The sequence below is a fragment of the Scyliorhinus torazame genome, chromosome 15 (genome assembly GCF_047496885.1).
Source record: "Scyliorhinus torazame isolate Kashiwa2021f chromosome 15, sScyTor2.1, whole genome shotgun sequence".
In the NCBI taxonomy this organism is placed as follows: Eukaryota; Metazoa; Chordata; class Chondrichthyes; order Carcharhiniformes; family Scyliorhinidae; genus Scyliorhinus; species Scyliorhinus torazame.
This window is the reverse complement of record NC_092721.1, coordinates 206783350-206800595: the sequence shown is the minus strand read 5'-3', so window position 1 is coordinate 206800595 and position 17246 is coordinate 206783350. Positions and strand designations below refer to the sequence as shown.

Genomic DNA, 17246 nt, shown 5'->3' with positions numbered 1-17246 from the left:
CCTAAAATCTGGAGCAAAAATGTTGAAACCAGAGAAGGAAAAATGTCACAGCACAAGGCTACAGGACATGTGCTGAAAAATTGGATTAGAATAGATCGGTGATTGATGGGTGGCGTGGTCGTGATTCAATGCTGTAAAAACCCTTTCACTGTGGCCTCTTTGGAGGGGAGGAAGGGAGGCATTCGATCATGATGGTAAAAATTTCAGACAGTTGCTCAAGGTTCCACAGGCAACAGGAACGTGACTTGACCAGATTAGCTGTTTTCTTTCAGCGTCTGCAGTGATGGTCAAGCCGGGCTATAGCTTCCGCAATGTCTAAATGGAGCCCTCCGAGCACGCCGCTGAATTTTGCCAGTTGGTGGTATTCGGTGATTGAGTCTTTGATCGGGGGGTGGGGGCACCTCAGCCACAGCCTGGGTTGCCTCCAAGGTTCCACTTGTGCCAATTTGCTGCCCAAAGGCCTCGGCCAGTGCAGGAATGGTTGAGGCCTGCCAGATGTTGGTGCGGCAGGTTGAAGGCGGGCGGACGGGCTGTGGGATCTGTGATGTGGGCAGTGGTATTTAATGGTGGGGTGTTGGTTCCATTCCTGCTTCCTCGGACTCTGCTGTTAATCCTTGGCACAGGCATGGCGTCAACATGGAGTGATGCAAGGTGAGCAGTAGGTGGATTAGTTCGGTCGGTGTGTAGCGGCAGGCTTGGGTTCATGCAAACCTTCTCTTGGAGCTTTTCTGTTGCGATCTCTCTCCAATGTGAAGGAACGGGATGTTGCTCAGGATTGGGAGGCAGGGGAGTTGGGCTGATCGGAGAGTGCTAACATTGTGGGATGAGGTATACCATACTAGTACACAGTACTCTGCAGTCGAGTAGACAATGGCAAATTAGCTGTTCGCTTGTTCTCCCTTTTTTTACTCTATCAAAGCTCTTCAGAGTTTTGAGTAGCTCTCTTAACCCCAGATTCTCCAGTCTATCCATATCCTGAAGTCTCCTCACTCTTAGAATCACAGAATAGTACAGTACAGAAGAGGCCTATTAAGTCCCGATTCGTAAAAGACACCTGACCTGGCACCTAATCCCATTTGCCAGCACTTGGCCCATAGACTTGAATGTTGTGACGTGCCAAGTTCTCATCCACTTTTTAAAGGATGTGAGGCAACCCGCCTCTACCCCCCCTCCCAGGCAGTGCGTTCCAGACCACCACCACCCTCTGGGTAAAAAGATTTTTCTTCAAATTCCCCCTAAACCTCCTGCCTCTGACCTTGAACTTGTGTCCCCCTCATAACCGGTCCTTCAACTAACAGCTGTTCCCTATCCACCCTGTCCATGCCCCTCATGATCTTGTACACCTCAATCAGGCCGCCCCTCAATCGTCTCCGCTCCAGCTTTGCTTGTGGTAGAATGGAGGGAAGCAGTGTGGTGTGTGCCGCGCACGGGGGGGATTTGTTCTGGTCTTGAGGTGCCGTGAGCTACCCTACCCTTGTTGGCACAATGTCTGGGCTACATTCCGTGGCGTGGGCCCGGTGTGATTGACGGGGGGGTACACGGCTTCCTCCCGACAGGGAATCCAGTACCGGGTTTAACTCTTTTGGTGCAACCAACTCGTGCCGACTAGCGGAAGGGATGCAGCACACGCACAGAGACTGTTTGCGACTTTTTACTTCTCCCTTCGTTGCCAAGCCTATCCAACCTCTCTTCTTAAATGTTCCATCCCAGACAACATCCTGGTGAATCTCCTCTTCACCCCCTCCAGTGCAATCACATCCTGCCTATAATGTGGTGACCAGAATTGCACACAGTACTCCAGCTGTGGCCTCACCAAAGTTCTGTATAACTCCAACATGACCTCCCTGCTTTGGTAATCTATGCCTCGATTGATAAAGGAGAGTGTCCCATATGCCTTTTATTCCATCCTATTAACCTGCCCTCTGCCTTCAGAGATCTATGGACAAACACTCGAGGTCCTTTTATTCCTCCGAACTTCCCAATGTCGGGCCTTTCATTGAATGCTTCCTTGTCATCACCTCACACGTTTCAGGATAAAATTCCATATGCCACTTTTCTGCATTTGACCATTGTGATCAATCACCCCTGCACTGTCCAGATAGGTGAGGTATGTTTTGTTTGTGGTAATTTATGTTGAGCAAGGACTGTATAAGTTGGCAAAACTGTCCACGGTATATTAGGTAGTTTGATACAGGAATTGTAAAGTGGGAAATGACATAACTGCCGTGAACTCCTTGCCTCTCCATATGGGATGTGCTCGGGGAACCAAGATCCAGATGTGGATTGGCTGGTCAGGATGACCAGAATTGATCGTGGAGCCTGTGGAATTGGTCAGACCTTCAGGAAAAAAGGGAAATAAATGATTGGGGGGTAGGATTTATAGCGAGTAAACAGTTTCTGGCCGGGCTTTGAATTGCGACTTGTGTGTTTGGACTCGACAGTGTCTCCGAACTTCCATTCAAGGTGCACCTGGAGAAGGTGATGCTGAAGGAAGAGCGAACAAGACCAGATGTGTCCCTGTACACGGAGCAGTTGGAGATTGCTCTGCAATACAGCAAGGTGGGGACTGAGGATGACTTGCCCTTCATTGAACCTGAGCAGGGAGTGGAAGCCTTGCACAAATATGCAGCTTGGATCCAAGGGACTGAAGACCAGAGCGAGGAGACGGAAGGTAATTGAAGAGTGGAATCGGGCCTCCATTTTAAAATTCATCCTTGTTTCCAAATCCCTCCATGGCCTCTGCCCCCCCTCTCCCACTCCAGCCCCACAAGCGTCCGAGATCTCGTGTGCTCCTGCGATTCCAGTCTCACTGTCTCTTTGGCCAAGCTTTTTGTCACTTGGCTAATTTGATGTGGCTCGGTGTTGTACTTTCTTATAATACTCCTGTGAAATGGCTTTGGATATTACATTATGTAATAAGTACTGCATAGAACCAAATCCCTACAGTGCAGAACGAGGCCGTTCCGCCCATTGATTCTGCATCAACCTCTTCGATTAACCACACTATCTAGGCCCAATCCCCTGCCCTATTCCTGCAACCCCACCCTGAGGGGCAATTTAGCATGGCCAATCCACCTAACCTGCACATCTTTGGACTGTGGGAGGAAACCAGTGCACCCGGAGGAAACCCACGCAGACACAAGGAGAATGTGCAAACTCCACGCAAAGAACAAAGAAAAGGACAGCACAGGAACAGGCCCTCCAAGCCTGCGCCAACCATGCTGCCCGTCTAAACTAAAATCTTCTACAATTCCGGGGTCTGTATCCCTCTATTCCCATCCTATTCATGCATTTGTCAAGACAGACAGTCACACGAGGTCAGAATTGATCCCTGGTGCTGTGAGACAGCAGTGCTAACCTTTGTGCCACTGTGCTGCTGAATATGAACATGAATACAACTTCTCATTCTGTGCCATTTGTTGGATGATTCACCAATCAGTAGAAACAATACTTGCTAACATTCTTTCAACCTCAGTCTATCTTCAACGGCACTGTAGCACAGTGGTTAGCACTGTTGCTTCACAGCTCCAGGGTCCCAGGTTTGATTCCCGGCTTGGGTCACTGTCTGTGCGGAGTCTGCACGTTCTCCCCGTGTCTGCGTGGGTTTCCTCCGGGTGCTGCGGTTTCCTCCCACAGTCCGAAGATGTGCGGGGTAGGTGGATTGGCCTTGGGTCCAAACAGGTTAGGTGGGGTTACGGGGACGGGGTGAAAGTGTGGACTTAATTAGGGTACTCTTTCCAAGGGTCGATGCAGACCCAATGGGCCGAATGGCCTCCACTGTAAATTCTATAATTCCTTTAAGAAAGACTCCATTTAAAATCCATCTTTGACCAAAGATTTAGACAGCTGTCCTAATCTCCTCCTATGGCAGGGTGTGACAGTACATGGGGCTTTGTGGAGCTGCCGTATGGTAAACTGTAGCCACCAATGTTGCACATCCCAAGTCTCAAACCCATCAATTTGTATAAAAATGGCTAACTGTGGTACAGTGGGTCGCTCTCTCAACTCTGGGTCCGAAATTGTGGGGTAGTTAAGGCCTCAGCAGCAACAATGACCATTACAAGTATTGTCACAACACCCAACCACTTCATTAATGTCCCTGTCAGAAAGGAAACCTGTTTGCTGCACCTGCCAGTCTAGTCCTACGCCCCACACTCACCTAAATACCATCTTTGATAAGAGGGCTGCACTGCCCAGCGCTTGGGAACAGGCGGAGCTTAATCTTTCGTTTTGAAGCCCTGGTCGATGTGTCTATGAAATAACTCCTCCTTTGTTCCGGTGTTTATTTCTAGCCAGAGTGGGACTTTGAACCCCTTTCAATTTATTCTTTTCATTAAATAAGTGCAACTGTGTTGCAGGTATTGTGAGGAATTGGTCATTGGCGTGGACGCTGTGCGAGGCCATCTGGGGCCACCTGAAGGAACTGGACGGCAGCTTTTCACAGCCGAGCCAGTACGTCCAGCAGCTCGAGCGCAGGAGGGCGTTCTCCCGCTGGCTGTCTCGCATTGCGGAGGAGCGCATCGAGGAGGAGGTTGCGATCTCTCGCCACAAGAGTCACGTGGACGCTGTCTTCAGCTACCTGACAGGGCAGAGGATCAGCGAGGCATGCAAACTCGCACAGCAGTCAGGTAACTTAGAACTTGGGAGCTGGAGGAGGCCATTCAGCCCTTCGAGCCTGCTCCACCAATCATTATGATCATGGCTAATGATCCAACACACTAGCCTGATCCCGCAACGCTTCGATCCCTTTTGCCCCAAGGGCTATATCGAACTCCTTTTTGAAAACATACAATGCTTTGACCTCAACTACTTTCTGGGTAGTGAATTGCACAGGCTCAACACTCTTTGGGAGGAGAAATTGCTCCTCATCTCTGTCCTCAATGGTTTACCCCATATCTTCAGACTTTGGCCCCTGGTTCTGGACGCCCCCACCTTGACCCTTACCAACTTTTACAGATGCACCATAGACAGCATCCTATCCGACTGCATCACAGCCTGGTATGGCAACTGCTCGGCCCAAGGCAGTAAGAAACTTCAGAGAGTCGTGCACACAGTCCAGTCCATCACACGAACCCGCCTCCCATCCACTAACTCTGTCAACACCTCCCGCTGCCTGGGGAAAGCGGGCAGTATAATCAAAGACCCCTCCCACCCGGCTTACTCTTCCAACCTCTTCCCTCGGGCAGGAGATACAAAAGTCTGAGAACACGCACGAACAGACTCAAAAACAGCTTCTTCCCCACCGTCACCAGACAGCTTCTTCCCCGCTGTTACCAGATTCCTCTTATCGACTGATCTGAAGAGTGTTCCAAACGACTGTCACACTCCTGAAAGAGCTGGCTCTAATTTGAAAGACATTTATCCCCTAGACTCCCTGAGCAGCGGGTAGATGGAGCAACCCGCGTTTGTGTAACCTGTGCTTGATATCGTTCTGGTAAATCTACCCTGCACTCCTTTCGAGGCCAATACGCCCTTCCTAAGGGTGTCCAGCATTGTTCTCAGTGACCCCAGCTGTGTCTAACCAGGTCCTAGGTAGCTGAAGCAGGACCTCTACCCTCTTGGATTCCAGATAGGAAGAGAAACATTTTGTTACGCTCTGATTATTATCCTTTCTGTTGCTGTTCATGACATTATAATGTTCTGTGTACCTAGAACCTCAAATCACTTCTGTGAATAGCTAGAAACAGAGGAGGTCCATTTAGGAAGAATGTTTTGAGTCGAAAGTGGATTGCTTTGCATTTACCTACACTGAAATCCATTTGCCCATTCACTTTATCTATCTTTTTATAATGTTATGCTTCCATCTATACTGCTTACCATACAGCCTGTCTTTGTGCCATCAGCAAATTTGGGTATGTGGCTTTCTATCCCATTATTAATAAATAGTGGCCAGTTGCGAACTCAATTTGGATCCTTGTGGAGTGCTACAAATCACAACCGTTATCCTTACTCTGTCTCCTGCCAGCAGCCAATTACTGAACCTGACCAATAATTTCCCTCAATTCCAGGAGCTTTAGCAACGGCTCTTATGAGGGACTTTATTGAATGCTTCCTGAAAGTCCCTATAAGTTCCAAGGAAATGCCCTGTCCAGAGCTTTAACCACCTCTGCAAAAGGTTCAGCCAGGTTCATCAGGCATGATGTCCTTTACAAATCTAGGCTGGCTCTTTCTCATCAGCTGAAAATTTTCAAGCGTTCAGCCATCTTAGCTACTGATTCCAATAACTTCCTGACAACAGGCTAATTGCCAACACTTCCCTGGGTTTCCTCTCTTACCTGAAGTAGTGGAGTGACGTGTACAATGTTCCAGTTGAAAGGGATGGTTCCTGTGTTGAGAGAATGTTTGAAGACTCTAGTTAAGGCACCAGCAACATTCTTACCTACTTGCTGCAGCAACGTGGCTGGTTCCTAACTGTGAAGTGGTCTAGGTGGATTGAGGGTGGGTCCAGGGGAAAGCTGCTGTTTGGGGGAAGAGGGTACTATTTGTCTGAGTGCTGACAAGAGTGTTTGTGTGACGCAGGGGATCACAGACTGGCCTTACTGCTGGCTCAGGCTGCTGGGGGCCACCAGGTGCGAGAGCTCCTCGGCATACAGCTCACCGACTGGAACCAGCTGATGGCTGACCCCTTCATCCAGGAGGAGAGGCTGAAGATCTTTGCACTGCTGGCTGGGAAAGCAGTAAGTATTCTCTATATCCAGAAGCTTAACCTTCCAGACATCGGGATTATTCTTTTGGAAAATGTTTTGTAGATTCTGAAGAGAAATTACAAAAGTTCTGGTAATTGTTCCCTGTGGCTTAATGGTTGAGGGACCGAATACAAATCAAGTGCTTACATGTAGAGGGTGGGGTCAGCTACGGATGAGGTTAAGGTGGAGGTTGACCATAGTTTGCCCCTGCCCCTGCGATGCGGGTTGTGTGAGATAGTTGGCCAGACAATGCGAGCATATGGGGGACACCACAGCAGACTCTGTGCATTCTGCATCAAACATTCATGTTGTTATGTGTGTTTTCTGTTTAGGTGTGGCAATCATCGGAGGGTTACATTAACATCTGCTCACAGCTGGATTGGAAGCGCTGTCTGGCTGTCCATCTTTGGTACATGCTGCCGCCCAGAGCCTCCATTGCTGACGCTCTCAACATGTACAGTGAAGCCTTTCAGGTATCATAGTGTTTCTTTCTCGATGATCTTTTACAGATGAGCTTAATGGGTTCTGGTGGCAAGTTCAGTTCAATGACTACTGCCGTAGAATGAACTATTGTCTGTCCGTGTGCCCACGGTAGCTGTTTACCTTGGTGCGGTTTGCTCTGTCTACGCCAGGTAGTGTTTAGGGGCTAAGCAACAACTTGCATTTATGTATCGCCGTCTACAACTACAGGACAGCAAAATGTGCTCCAGAGCCTGAAATAATTCCTTTTTTGTTTTTTAAATATATTTTTATTCGCCTCATTTTCCACATCTTCATCAAATATACGCCCAACAAAAAAAAAATACAATAGCAAACCCACGACTAACAGCTCCTGTATAATATAAACCCAAACCTCCCACCTACATCCCAAATACAAAACCAGAAAGAAAATGAGAATCAATGGTCATTTCATACATGGTAACCGATTAAACCGTACACTCAACAACCCCCCTTTAATGTTCGGTGGCATCCAAGGTTTGAAAGTGCACGATAAACAATGCCCCTGAGTTGTAGAACCCTTCCATCCCTCCCCTCAGTTTGAACTTCACCTTCTCGAGAGTCAGAAATTCCAGCAGGTTCCCCCGCCACAGCAAGGCACAGTGCGGAGTAGCTGACCTCCACCCCAACAGGACCCACCTCCGGGCGATCAGCAAGGAGAAGGCTAAGGCACCCGCCCCCACCTCCAGCCCAGGCTGGTGGCCGGAAATAATTCCTGAAGTGCAGTTACTGTGGAAATGTTGGAACCATGGACAGTAAGCACACAACCCCAACCCATGGTGGTGATGATGGTGTGCTGCGATAATGACAGAATGACCTTTTAATTTTAAGCGTAGCTGGTTGGGAATAAAATATTGACCCAGAATACTGGTTTAACATCTCCACTGAGAGACGGCACCTCCACCTGAGTGCTCCCTTCCTCCTGCAGCAAAAGTGTCTGTCTAGATTCTGTGCTCTCTCCTAGAATGGGATTTAACGCTCCACTTTCTGACTCGAGGCTGCCAAGCTGTGCTTTGATAAATGACCACAATGGGTGCATGTTCACTACTTGCTGTCTTGCTGTTGATGATTAACTGCCCATTGGGATGCTGGGCAGTTTTGCTTCCACATGGGCCTCGGGGAGGGAAGGAAGAAATGAGCGATTTCTGTCAACTAAAGTTCTGAATTTACAGGGCAGTGAAGATGTCCAAAGGTACGCACGCTATCCACTACCTCCCTACCTGGAAGATACTAATATTGACCTGATTGAAGTTCCTGAAAGTGAAGAGAAAGGTGACCTCCATCAAGACGTCTGTTACCATTTACTGAAGCTCTACAGTGACAGGTACAGGAGACCTTCACAATCCGAGTATTACATCTTGAGATCAGGGGCTGTCCAAAGTGAGAGTATTATTTTCTCTAGCCAGAGTCTCTTGAGGTGTGTCAGTGTTGGCTTGATTAGACAGATTTAATTTGAACTCTCTCCTCTTGAGGGGAGACCAGGTTCACTTTCACTTCTGCTGATGTGTCTGCCTGAGCTGCCAGCAGGGTCTGACTGACCTCTTGTCTTTCCACTGATCCAGATTCCCTGTTTGTGTTTTCCATCTTCACTCTCCCCTTGTTTCCTCTTCACAGACACTATGAGCTCCACCCGCTGCTCAATCCGAGGACTGTGACCGCCGACCACTTGGATTACCGGCTGAGCTGGCACCTGTGGATGGTGCTGCAGGCGTTGAACTACACCCACCTGTCCGACAAGCATCAGGCTATGGTGCACACCAGCTTTGCTGCTCAACTCGAGGCTGCCGGCCTCTGGGAATGGGCTGTCTTCGTGTTGTTACACATTCCCAATTCTCAGTAAGTTTACTCCTGAAGCACAAGTTGAAATATATTGGGATCCGCCCCTATTTTCTTTAGTCCGTCTGTTAGTGTAAAGTGGTGACATTTGTACCTGGCACTGGACAGCTGGCTGAGAGCTGTGTGCCAATTTGGGAGACTTTTTTGAAAATAAATTTAGAGTACCCAATTATTTTTTCCCAATTAAGGGGCAATTTAGCGTGGCCAATCCACCCACCCTGCACATCTTTGGGGTTGTGAGAGTGAGACCCACGCAGACATGGGGAGAATGTGCAAACTCCACACAGACAGTGACCCAGAGCCGGGATTGAACCCGGGTCCTCGGCAGCGTGAGGCAGCAGTGCTAACCATTGTGCTGCCCGCCGATTTGGGAGTCTCTTTATGAAGCTGACATGAAGACCCACAGGCACAGAGAATAACAGAATCATAATTGGACATTCTGAAGCCTCCCATCATAAGTTGAGGTGCTGGGCGATTCCCACACAGCAGGAAAGAGGAGTAATCAAACCTTTAATCCAGGCAAATGTGAGGGCATGCATTTTGGAAGGTCTAATGCAGGTAGGGAATATACAGTGAATGGTAGAACCCTCAAGAGTATTGAAAGTCAGAGAGATCTAGGAGTACAGGCCCACAGGTCACTGAAAGGGGCAACACAGGTGGTGAAGGTAGTCAAGAAGGCATACGGCATGCTTGCCTTCATTGGCCGGGGCATTGAGTATAAGAATTGGCAAGTCATGTTGCAGCTGTATAGAACCTTAGTTAGGCCACACTTGGAGTATAGTGTTCAATTCTGGTCGCCACACTACCAGAAGGATGTGGAGGCTTTAGAGAGGGTGCATAAGAGATTTACCAGAATGTTGCCTGGTATGGAGGGCATTAGCTGTGAGGAGCGGTTGAATAAACTCGGTTAGTTCTCACTGGAACGAAGGAGGTTGAGGGGCGACCTGATAGAGGTCTACAAAATTATGAGGGGCATAGACAGAGTGGATAGTCAGAGGCTTTTCCCAGGGGTAGAGGGGTGAATTACTAGGGGGCATAGGTTTAAGGTGAGAGGGGCAAGGTTTAGAGTAGATGTACGAGGCAAGTTTTTTACGCAGAGGGTAGTGGGTGCCTGGAACTCGCTACCGGAGGAGGTGGTGGAAGCAGGGACGATGGTGACATTTAAGGGGCATCTTGACAAATACATGAATAGGATGGGAATAGAGGGATACGGACCCAGGAAGTGTAGAAGATTGTAGTTTAGTCGGGCAGCATGGTCGGCACGGGCTTGGAGGGCCGAAGGGCCTGTTCCTGTGCTGTACATTTCTTTGTTCTTTGTTCTTTTCCAATTAAAAAAAATATATATTTTTATTCAAACAGAATTTTCATCATTACAAATACAACAAAGCCCAACTCTATAATTCCCAAAGTGCACCTACCCAATCCCCCTCCCCCTCCCAAAGAAGACAAAACCTCAATCAAACTCTGTCTGCCAATAACTCTGGCATCGAGGACTGCCGGTCTACCTCGAGGATGGAATCCATCAGTCTTTGCCTCTCCACCTTCCCAGATTTACCCCATGCACCTTAAATGAAATTATCTTTCTCCTCTTCCCCCCCTTCCCCCCCCCCCCCCCCCCCCCCCACAAAAACCACCACCTTCAAGGCCTCTCAGTGAGTGGCAGGCGATCATTCCTGTTGAACTCGACGTACTCCCCAATGGCAGAGGATACTCGCTCACCAAAACGCTTCTCCCTGAGCAACACCGTGTCCAGTCACCATGGAGGTCGCTGAGAGCGGCCCAGCTCCAACATCAGGTCCACAAAGTGCGGAGCATGATGACTATCGCAGAGTACTACCTCCCCCCTTCACCCTATGGAGAAGACAAAGAAGTCAATCCGAGTGTAAACCCGATGAACATGAGGAAAAGAAAGAAAATTCCCGATCACTCGGAAACTGAAACCTCTACGGGCCTGCCCTCCATCTGCTCCATGAACAACAATAACCCCCTCGCCATCCCTGATGGACTCCGAGACTTGGGACTCAACCTGTCCAATCGAGGATCAAAATCACAATTGAAGTCCCACCCCCTGATTTGAATCAAGATCTAAGTTAGACGGCAGCACCTTATTAATGAATGCCGTGTCATCCCAGTTCGGCGCATACACATTGACCAACACCATCGATGTGCCTGGTAACGACCCACTGATTATTATGTACCTCCCACCCGAGTGCCAATGTTACCCGTAGAAAATGCCGCCTTATTATTAATCAACACAGCAGCCCCCACTCCCTTCAATCAAAGTCCGAGTGATCCCTTCCGCAACCTTGTTTGATCCTAAATTCTGAAATGGGTAAAAAAAAACACACACCCGCCTTCAAACCTCTAAAGTGTACAAACACCTGGAACCTTTTAGCACTGTTGTTTCACACAGGTTCGATTCCCGGCTTGGGTCACTGTGCGGAGTCTGCACGTTCTCCCCGTGTGTGCGTGGGTTTCCTCCGGGTGCTCCGGTTTCCTCCCACAGTCCAAAGATGTGCAGGTTAGGTGGATTGGTCACGCTAAATTGCCCTTAGTGTCCGAATGTTAGGTTGCTGGGTTACAGGGATCGGGTGGAAGTGCGGGCTTGGGTAGGGTGCTCTTTCCGGGGCCGGTGCAGACTCGGATGGGCTGAATGGTCCCCTGCATTGTAAATTCTATCGTATCTATGAACTAGGCATTTTACCACTCCCATTCCAAGTTGTCAACCAGTTTGGGGGTGTAAACCCCCCCCCCCCCTCCCAGCTCTGCATTCACCACATCCCCCATAAAAAAAGAATCATCACTATCAGCAGTCCACCCCTTCCTCTCCCCTCTCCACAACACCCCATCCTGAAGACCAAACAAAAAAACCCGCAGAAAAACACCGTACTAATCATCTTTATTGTCACAAGTAGGCTGACATTAACACTGCGATGGGGTGACGTGCGGCGCAGTGGTTAGCACTGGGACTACGCCGCTGAGGACCCGGGTTTGAATCCCGGCCCTGGGCCACTGTCAGTGTGGAGTTTGCACATTCTCCCCATTTCTGTGTGGGTTTCACCCCCACAACCCAAAGATGTGCAGGTTAGGTGGATTGGCCACACTAAATTGCCCCTTAATTGGAAAAAAAAATAATTGGGTACTCTTAAATTTAAAAAAAAAAAATAATTAACACTGTGATGAAGTTACTGTGAAAATACCCTAGTTGCCACATTCCGGCACCTGTTCGGGTACACAGGGAGAATTCAGAATGTCTAAATTACCGAACAGCACATCTTTTGGGGCTTCATAGAATTTACCATAGAATTTACAGTGCAGAAGGAGGCCATTCGGCCCATCAAGTCTGCACCGGCTCTTAGAAAGAGCACCCTACCCAAGGTCAACACCTCCACCCTATCTCTAACCCAGTAACCCCAAAAATTTTGTACACTAAGGACAATTTATCATGGCCAATCCACCTAACCTGCACATCTTTGGACTGTGGGAGGAAACCGGAGCACCCGGAGGAAACCCACGCACACACGGGGAGGATGTGCAGACTCCGAACCCTTGTCCCCCAGAGCCCGGGGCCTCTGGATTATTAGTCCAGTGACATTACCACTACACTGCTGTCCCCCAATGGTGAGAACAATCCCACGTTTGGTCCCTTTGACCTGAGGTTGGTTAACCCGCTGAACAGTGACCCCTGCTGGATTGTATTGGGCAAGGGCTGGCGACGGGGCGACAAGCCACTCCGTTCAAGAGCAATTAGGGATGGGCAACAAATGCTGACCTTTCATAGAATTTACAGTGCAGAAGGAGGCCATTCGGCCCATCGGGTCTGCACCGGCTCTTGAAAAGAGCACCCGACCCAAGGTCCACACCTCCACCCGATCCCCATAACCCAGCAACCCCACCCAACACTAAGGGCAATTTTGGACACGAAGGGCAATTTATCACGGCCAATCCACCTAACCTGCACATCTTTGGACTGTGGGAGGAAACCGGAGCACCCGGAGGAAACCCACGCACACACGGGGAGGATGTGCAGACTCCGCACAGGCAGTGACCCAAGCCAGAATCGAACCTGGGACCCTGGAGCTGTGAAGCAATTGTGCTATCCACAATGCTACTGTGCTGCACCCGGAGGAAACCCACGCAAACACGGGGAGAACGTGCAGACTCCGCACAGCCAGACGCAGCTCCAAGCCCTCTCCAACATTACAAAAATCCCCCAAAAGATAGACATACAGATGAACTTAACAAATAATAAACTCCAATTTAGTTCGCCCCCAGTCAGTGTTTCCTGACTAACTCATTTGCATCCTCCAGCCTATTAAATTGATAGTCTCTGTCCTTGAAAATTACCCGGGTAGACCACACCAAACCTCACGTTGCTCTTGTACAACGCAACCTTGGCCTTATTAAACACCGCACACCTTGCCGGCTCTGCCCCAGCAGCTTGGTATATTCTGATTGCCCCCCCCCCCTTGCTGAGGCTCGAGGAACCTCTGAGTCTGGCACCCATCCCTTGCCTGACTTCTGCTTTGTGCTGTATCTACTGGAAATTACTCTAACAAGGGGGTCTTACCCCATCAAACTGCATAAAATTCCTACTAAACTGAAGGACCGATGTCAAGTCACATTTTCATAAGTATTGAATCACCGTGCTTGTGGCAAAAACCACTATCTTTTACGGAAAATTTGGATAAATGTTTTAAAGCCAAGATGCAGCAATATGCAAGAGAACTGGGCTATGAGCAAACTTTGAGATTGTCACGGCTACGAGGGGAATGGAGCAGTGGGATTAGTTTATGATTGATACAGGGCAATGGGGAGAGCGCGGGACAGTGGGATTAGTTTGGAGATTGATGCAGGGCAATGGAGGGAACACAGGGTAGTGGGGTTAGTTTGGAGATTGATACAGTGCTATGGGGAAAGAGTGAAATTAGGATTGACACAGGATCATGAGCAGATTGTGGGGGGGCAGTGGGATTAGTGATGGTTAATTTTAGCAAAGAACCAGCAAATACAATAAATAGGCTGAAATGTCTCTGCGTGTGTAACATTTGCACAGTTCAAAGTTGTAACCATCTCGTGACTTAATGCAAGTGGAGTTGCTGGGTGCACAGTTCCCATCTACAGAATATTGATTGTCCTTCTGTTTGACTCTTCCACCCAACTGCCCACTGTGAAATTGAGTAGCACAGCACTAGCCAGGTTATAAACTCCGGCACTATTGAAGCTTCCTCAGAGAGTAGTTAATGGTTAATATGTAGTTTGGAAAGGTGGGGCAGATAGCATGACGATGGTCTGTATTTCACTGGTACCGGTCGCAGGCTTCCTGCGTGCTAACGTCTGTCCTGAAGGTGGTCGGCGGGTGCTGGAGGCTTTGCCCTGTATCAGTGAGACGGTTTAAACCAGCTGCTCTCTTCCCATAGGCAGCGAGCGAATGCAGTGCGGGAGCAGCTGAACAGGCATTGCACCCTGGAGGAGACTGAGGAGCAGCAGGAGAAAGAGCTGTTCTTGCAAGGGAAGCTCGGCATTCCTCCAGAGTGGATCCACAACGCCAAGAGTCTGCGGGCTCACCATAGCGGCAATATCCACAAGGAGGCACTGCACCTGATCGAGGCAGGTCACTGGAACACGTGTCACCAGCTGGTGGTCAGGCATCTGGCATCAGGTAACAGGCAATGCAACAAACACCAATCAGGGTAGCCAGGCAACACAGCCAAACTGAAAACACTGGTGTGCATTTATAAAGCACTGTCGACACAGTGAAAATCTGTGTTTCTGAGGCTCCGTTAACAAACAGCACTTGCCACAAGATATTAGAGATTGATTTTGACCAAAACCTTCCTATGATAGGTAGATTTCAAGGAGCGAGAGATGGAGAGGTTTAGGGAGGGAATTCCAGAGCTTGGGCAGCTGTAGATATGACCAAGAGTGGAGTGATTAAAATAGGACAGAATTGGAGGAGCATAGATATCTCCGAGGATTGGGACCGAGGAGGATACAGACATAGAGAGGGGATGTAGTAATGAGGACAGCTTTGAAATTGAGGTGCTCTTTAACCAGGGCTTACTGTAGTTCAGCAATGCTAGGTGGACGGGATTTGGTGTAGAGTTTCTGATGAGCACCGGTTTATGGGAGGGTGTGAGTGGGGAGGATAGCTCATCGAGTAGGTTTAGTCAAATCTGGAGATAATCAGGGCATGGATTGGCAGCAAATCACCTGAGGCAATGGGTAGAATTGAATGGAGATAGAAGTAGACAGACTTTATGATCCTATCTTCTCAACATCCACCAGTGGTGCATTTTCATGGACTCAACTTCTTGGAGGACAAAGTAATGGGCATCTGAAATAGGAGGAGGAGGCCATTCAATAAGATCATGGCTGATCTAACTGTGATTTCCACATTCCCACCTATCCCTGAACCTTTGACTTGCTCTGCCTTCAGAATATTCCATGACCCCGCAATCTAACCCATCTGAGGCAGAGTTCCAAAATCGCACAGTCCTCCGAAACAAACCCCACTCATCTGTGCCCCAAAAGGGTGACCCCTAATTTTAGAACAGTGCCCCCTAGTTCTGGACTTCCCCCATAAGAGGAATCATCCTCATAAAATCCCTACGGCGCAGAAGGAGGCACTTTGGCCCATCAAGTCTGCACAAACCCTCCAAAAGTACACCCGACCGAGGCCCAATCCTCCGCCCTATCCACGTAATCAGGTTTTCACAGAATATCAATAACAAAATGAAGAAGGAACCCAACAGGGTTAAATACAAAACAGCCAAAAAACAACCCTCCACAACCCCCTGTACCCCAACTCTTCTCCCCCTCCGAGTTGCTGCTGCCATTGACCAATGTCTACCGTTCTGCCAGGAAGTCTAAGAACGGTTGCCACCGCCTGAAGAACCCTTGTACGGACCCTCTCAAGGCAAATTTCACCCCCTCCAATTTAATGAACCCCGCCATATCGCTGACCCAGGATTCCACGCTTAGGGGTCTCGCGTCCTCCCACTGAAGAAGAATCCTCCGCCGGGCGACCAGGGACGCAAAGGCCAGAATACCGGCCTCTTTCGCCTCCTGCACTCCCGGCTCCTCTGCCACCCCAAATATTGCGAGCCCCCAGCCTGGTTTGACCCTGGATCCTACCACCCTCGACACCGTCCTTGCTACGCCCTTCCAAAATTCCTCCAGCGCTGGGCAAGCCCAGAACATATGGGTGTGATTTGCTGGGCTCCCTGAGCACCTAACACACCCGTCCTCAGCCCCAAAAAACCGGTTCATCCTTCTCCCGGTCATGTGTGCCCTGTGCAGCACCTTAAACTGTATGCGGCTGAGCCTCGCGCGCGATGAGGAAGCGTTCACCCTCCCTAGGGCATCTGCCCACGTCCCTTCCTCAATCTCCTCTCCCAACTCCTCCTCCCACTTACCTTTCACCTCCACCACCGAGGCCTCCTCCTCCTCCTACATCACCTGGCAAGTTTCCGAGATCTTCCCCACTCCCACCCACCCCCCCAAGAGCACCCTGTCCTGTACTGTGCGTGGCAGCAGCCGCGGGAATTCCACCACCTGCCGCCTGGCAAAAGCCCTTGCCTGTAAGTACCTGAAGGTGTTCCCCGGGGGGAGCCCGTACTTCTCCTCCAACTCACCCAGGCTCGCAAACTTCCCGTCCACAAACAAGTCTCCCAACCGTCGTATCCCTGTCCTGTGCCACCCTGAAAACCCTCCACCTGTTCTTCCCGGGACGAACCGGTGGTTCCCCCGTAATGGGGTCCCCACCGAGGTCCCCACTCCCCCTGTGCCGCCTCCACTGCCCCCAGATTTTGAGGGCAGCCACCACTACCGGGCTCGTGGTATACCTCCTTGGAGGGAGCGGCAGCAGCACCGTTGCCAGCGCCCCCAGACTCGTACCCACACAGGACGCCATCTCCAGCCTCTTCCATGCAGCCCCCTCCCCCTCCATCACCCACTTGCGCACCATTGTCGCAATGGCGGCCCAGTAGTACCCACAGAGGTTGGGCAGCGCCAGCCCCCCTATCTATACTCTGCTCCAGGAACGCCCTTCTCACCCTCGGAGTCCCTCGCGCCCACACAAACCCCATTATGCTCCTGTTGACCCGCCTAAAAAAGGCCTTCGGGATAAACACGGGGAGGCACTGGAACAGGAACACAAACCTTGGGAGCACCGTCATTTTGACTGACTGCACCCTACCCGCCAAGGACAGCGGCAACGTGTCC

General features: G+C 49.9%; 1 protein-coding gene across 4 annotated transcripts in view; it reads left to right on the top strand.

Moving 5' to 3' along the window:
* nup98 (nucleoporin 98 and 96 precursor) overlaps window positions 1-17246 on the top strand; it is a 125528-nt gene that overhangs the window by 88631 nt on the left and 19651 nt on the right. For all 4 annotated transcript variants that reach the window (XM_072477517.1, XM_072477518.1, XM_072477519.1 and 1 more), the window contains 7 exons: window positions 2442-2671; window positions 4359-4628; window positions 6520-6677; window positions 7019-7159; window positions 8357-8508; window positions 8799-9020; window positions 14441-14682. In XM_072477517.1, the coding sequence (XP_072333618.1) occupies window positions 2442-2671; window positions 4359-4628; window positions 6520-6677; window positions 7019-7159; window positions 8357-8508; window positions 8799-9020; window positions 14441-14682 (1415 nt within the window). The remainder of the gene's footprint in view (window positions 1-2441; window positions 2672-4358; window positions 4629-6519; window positions 6678-7018; window positions 7160-8356; window positions 8509-8798; window positions 9021-14440; window positions 14683-17246) is intronic.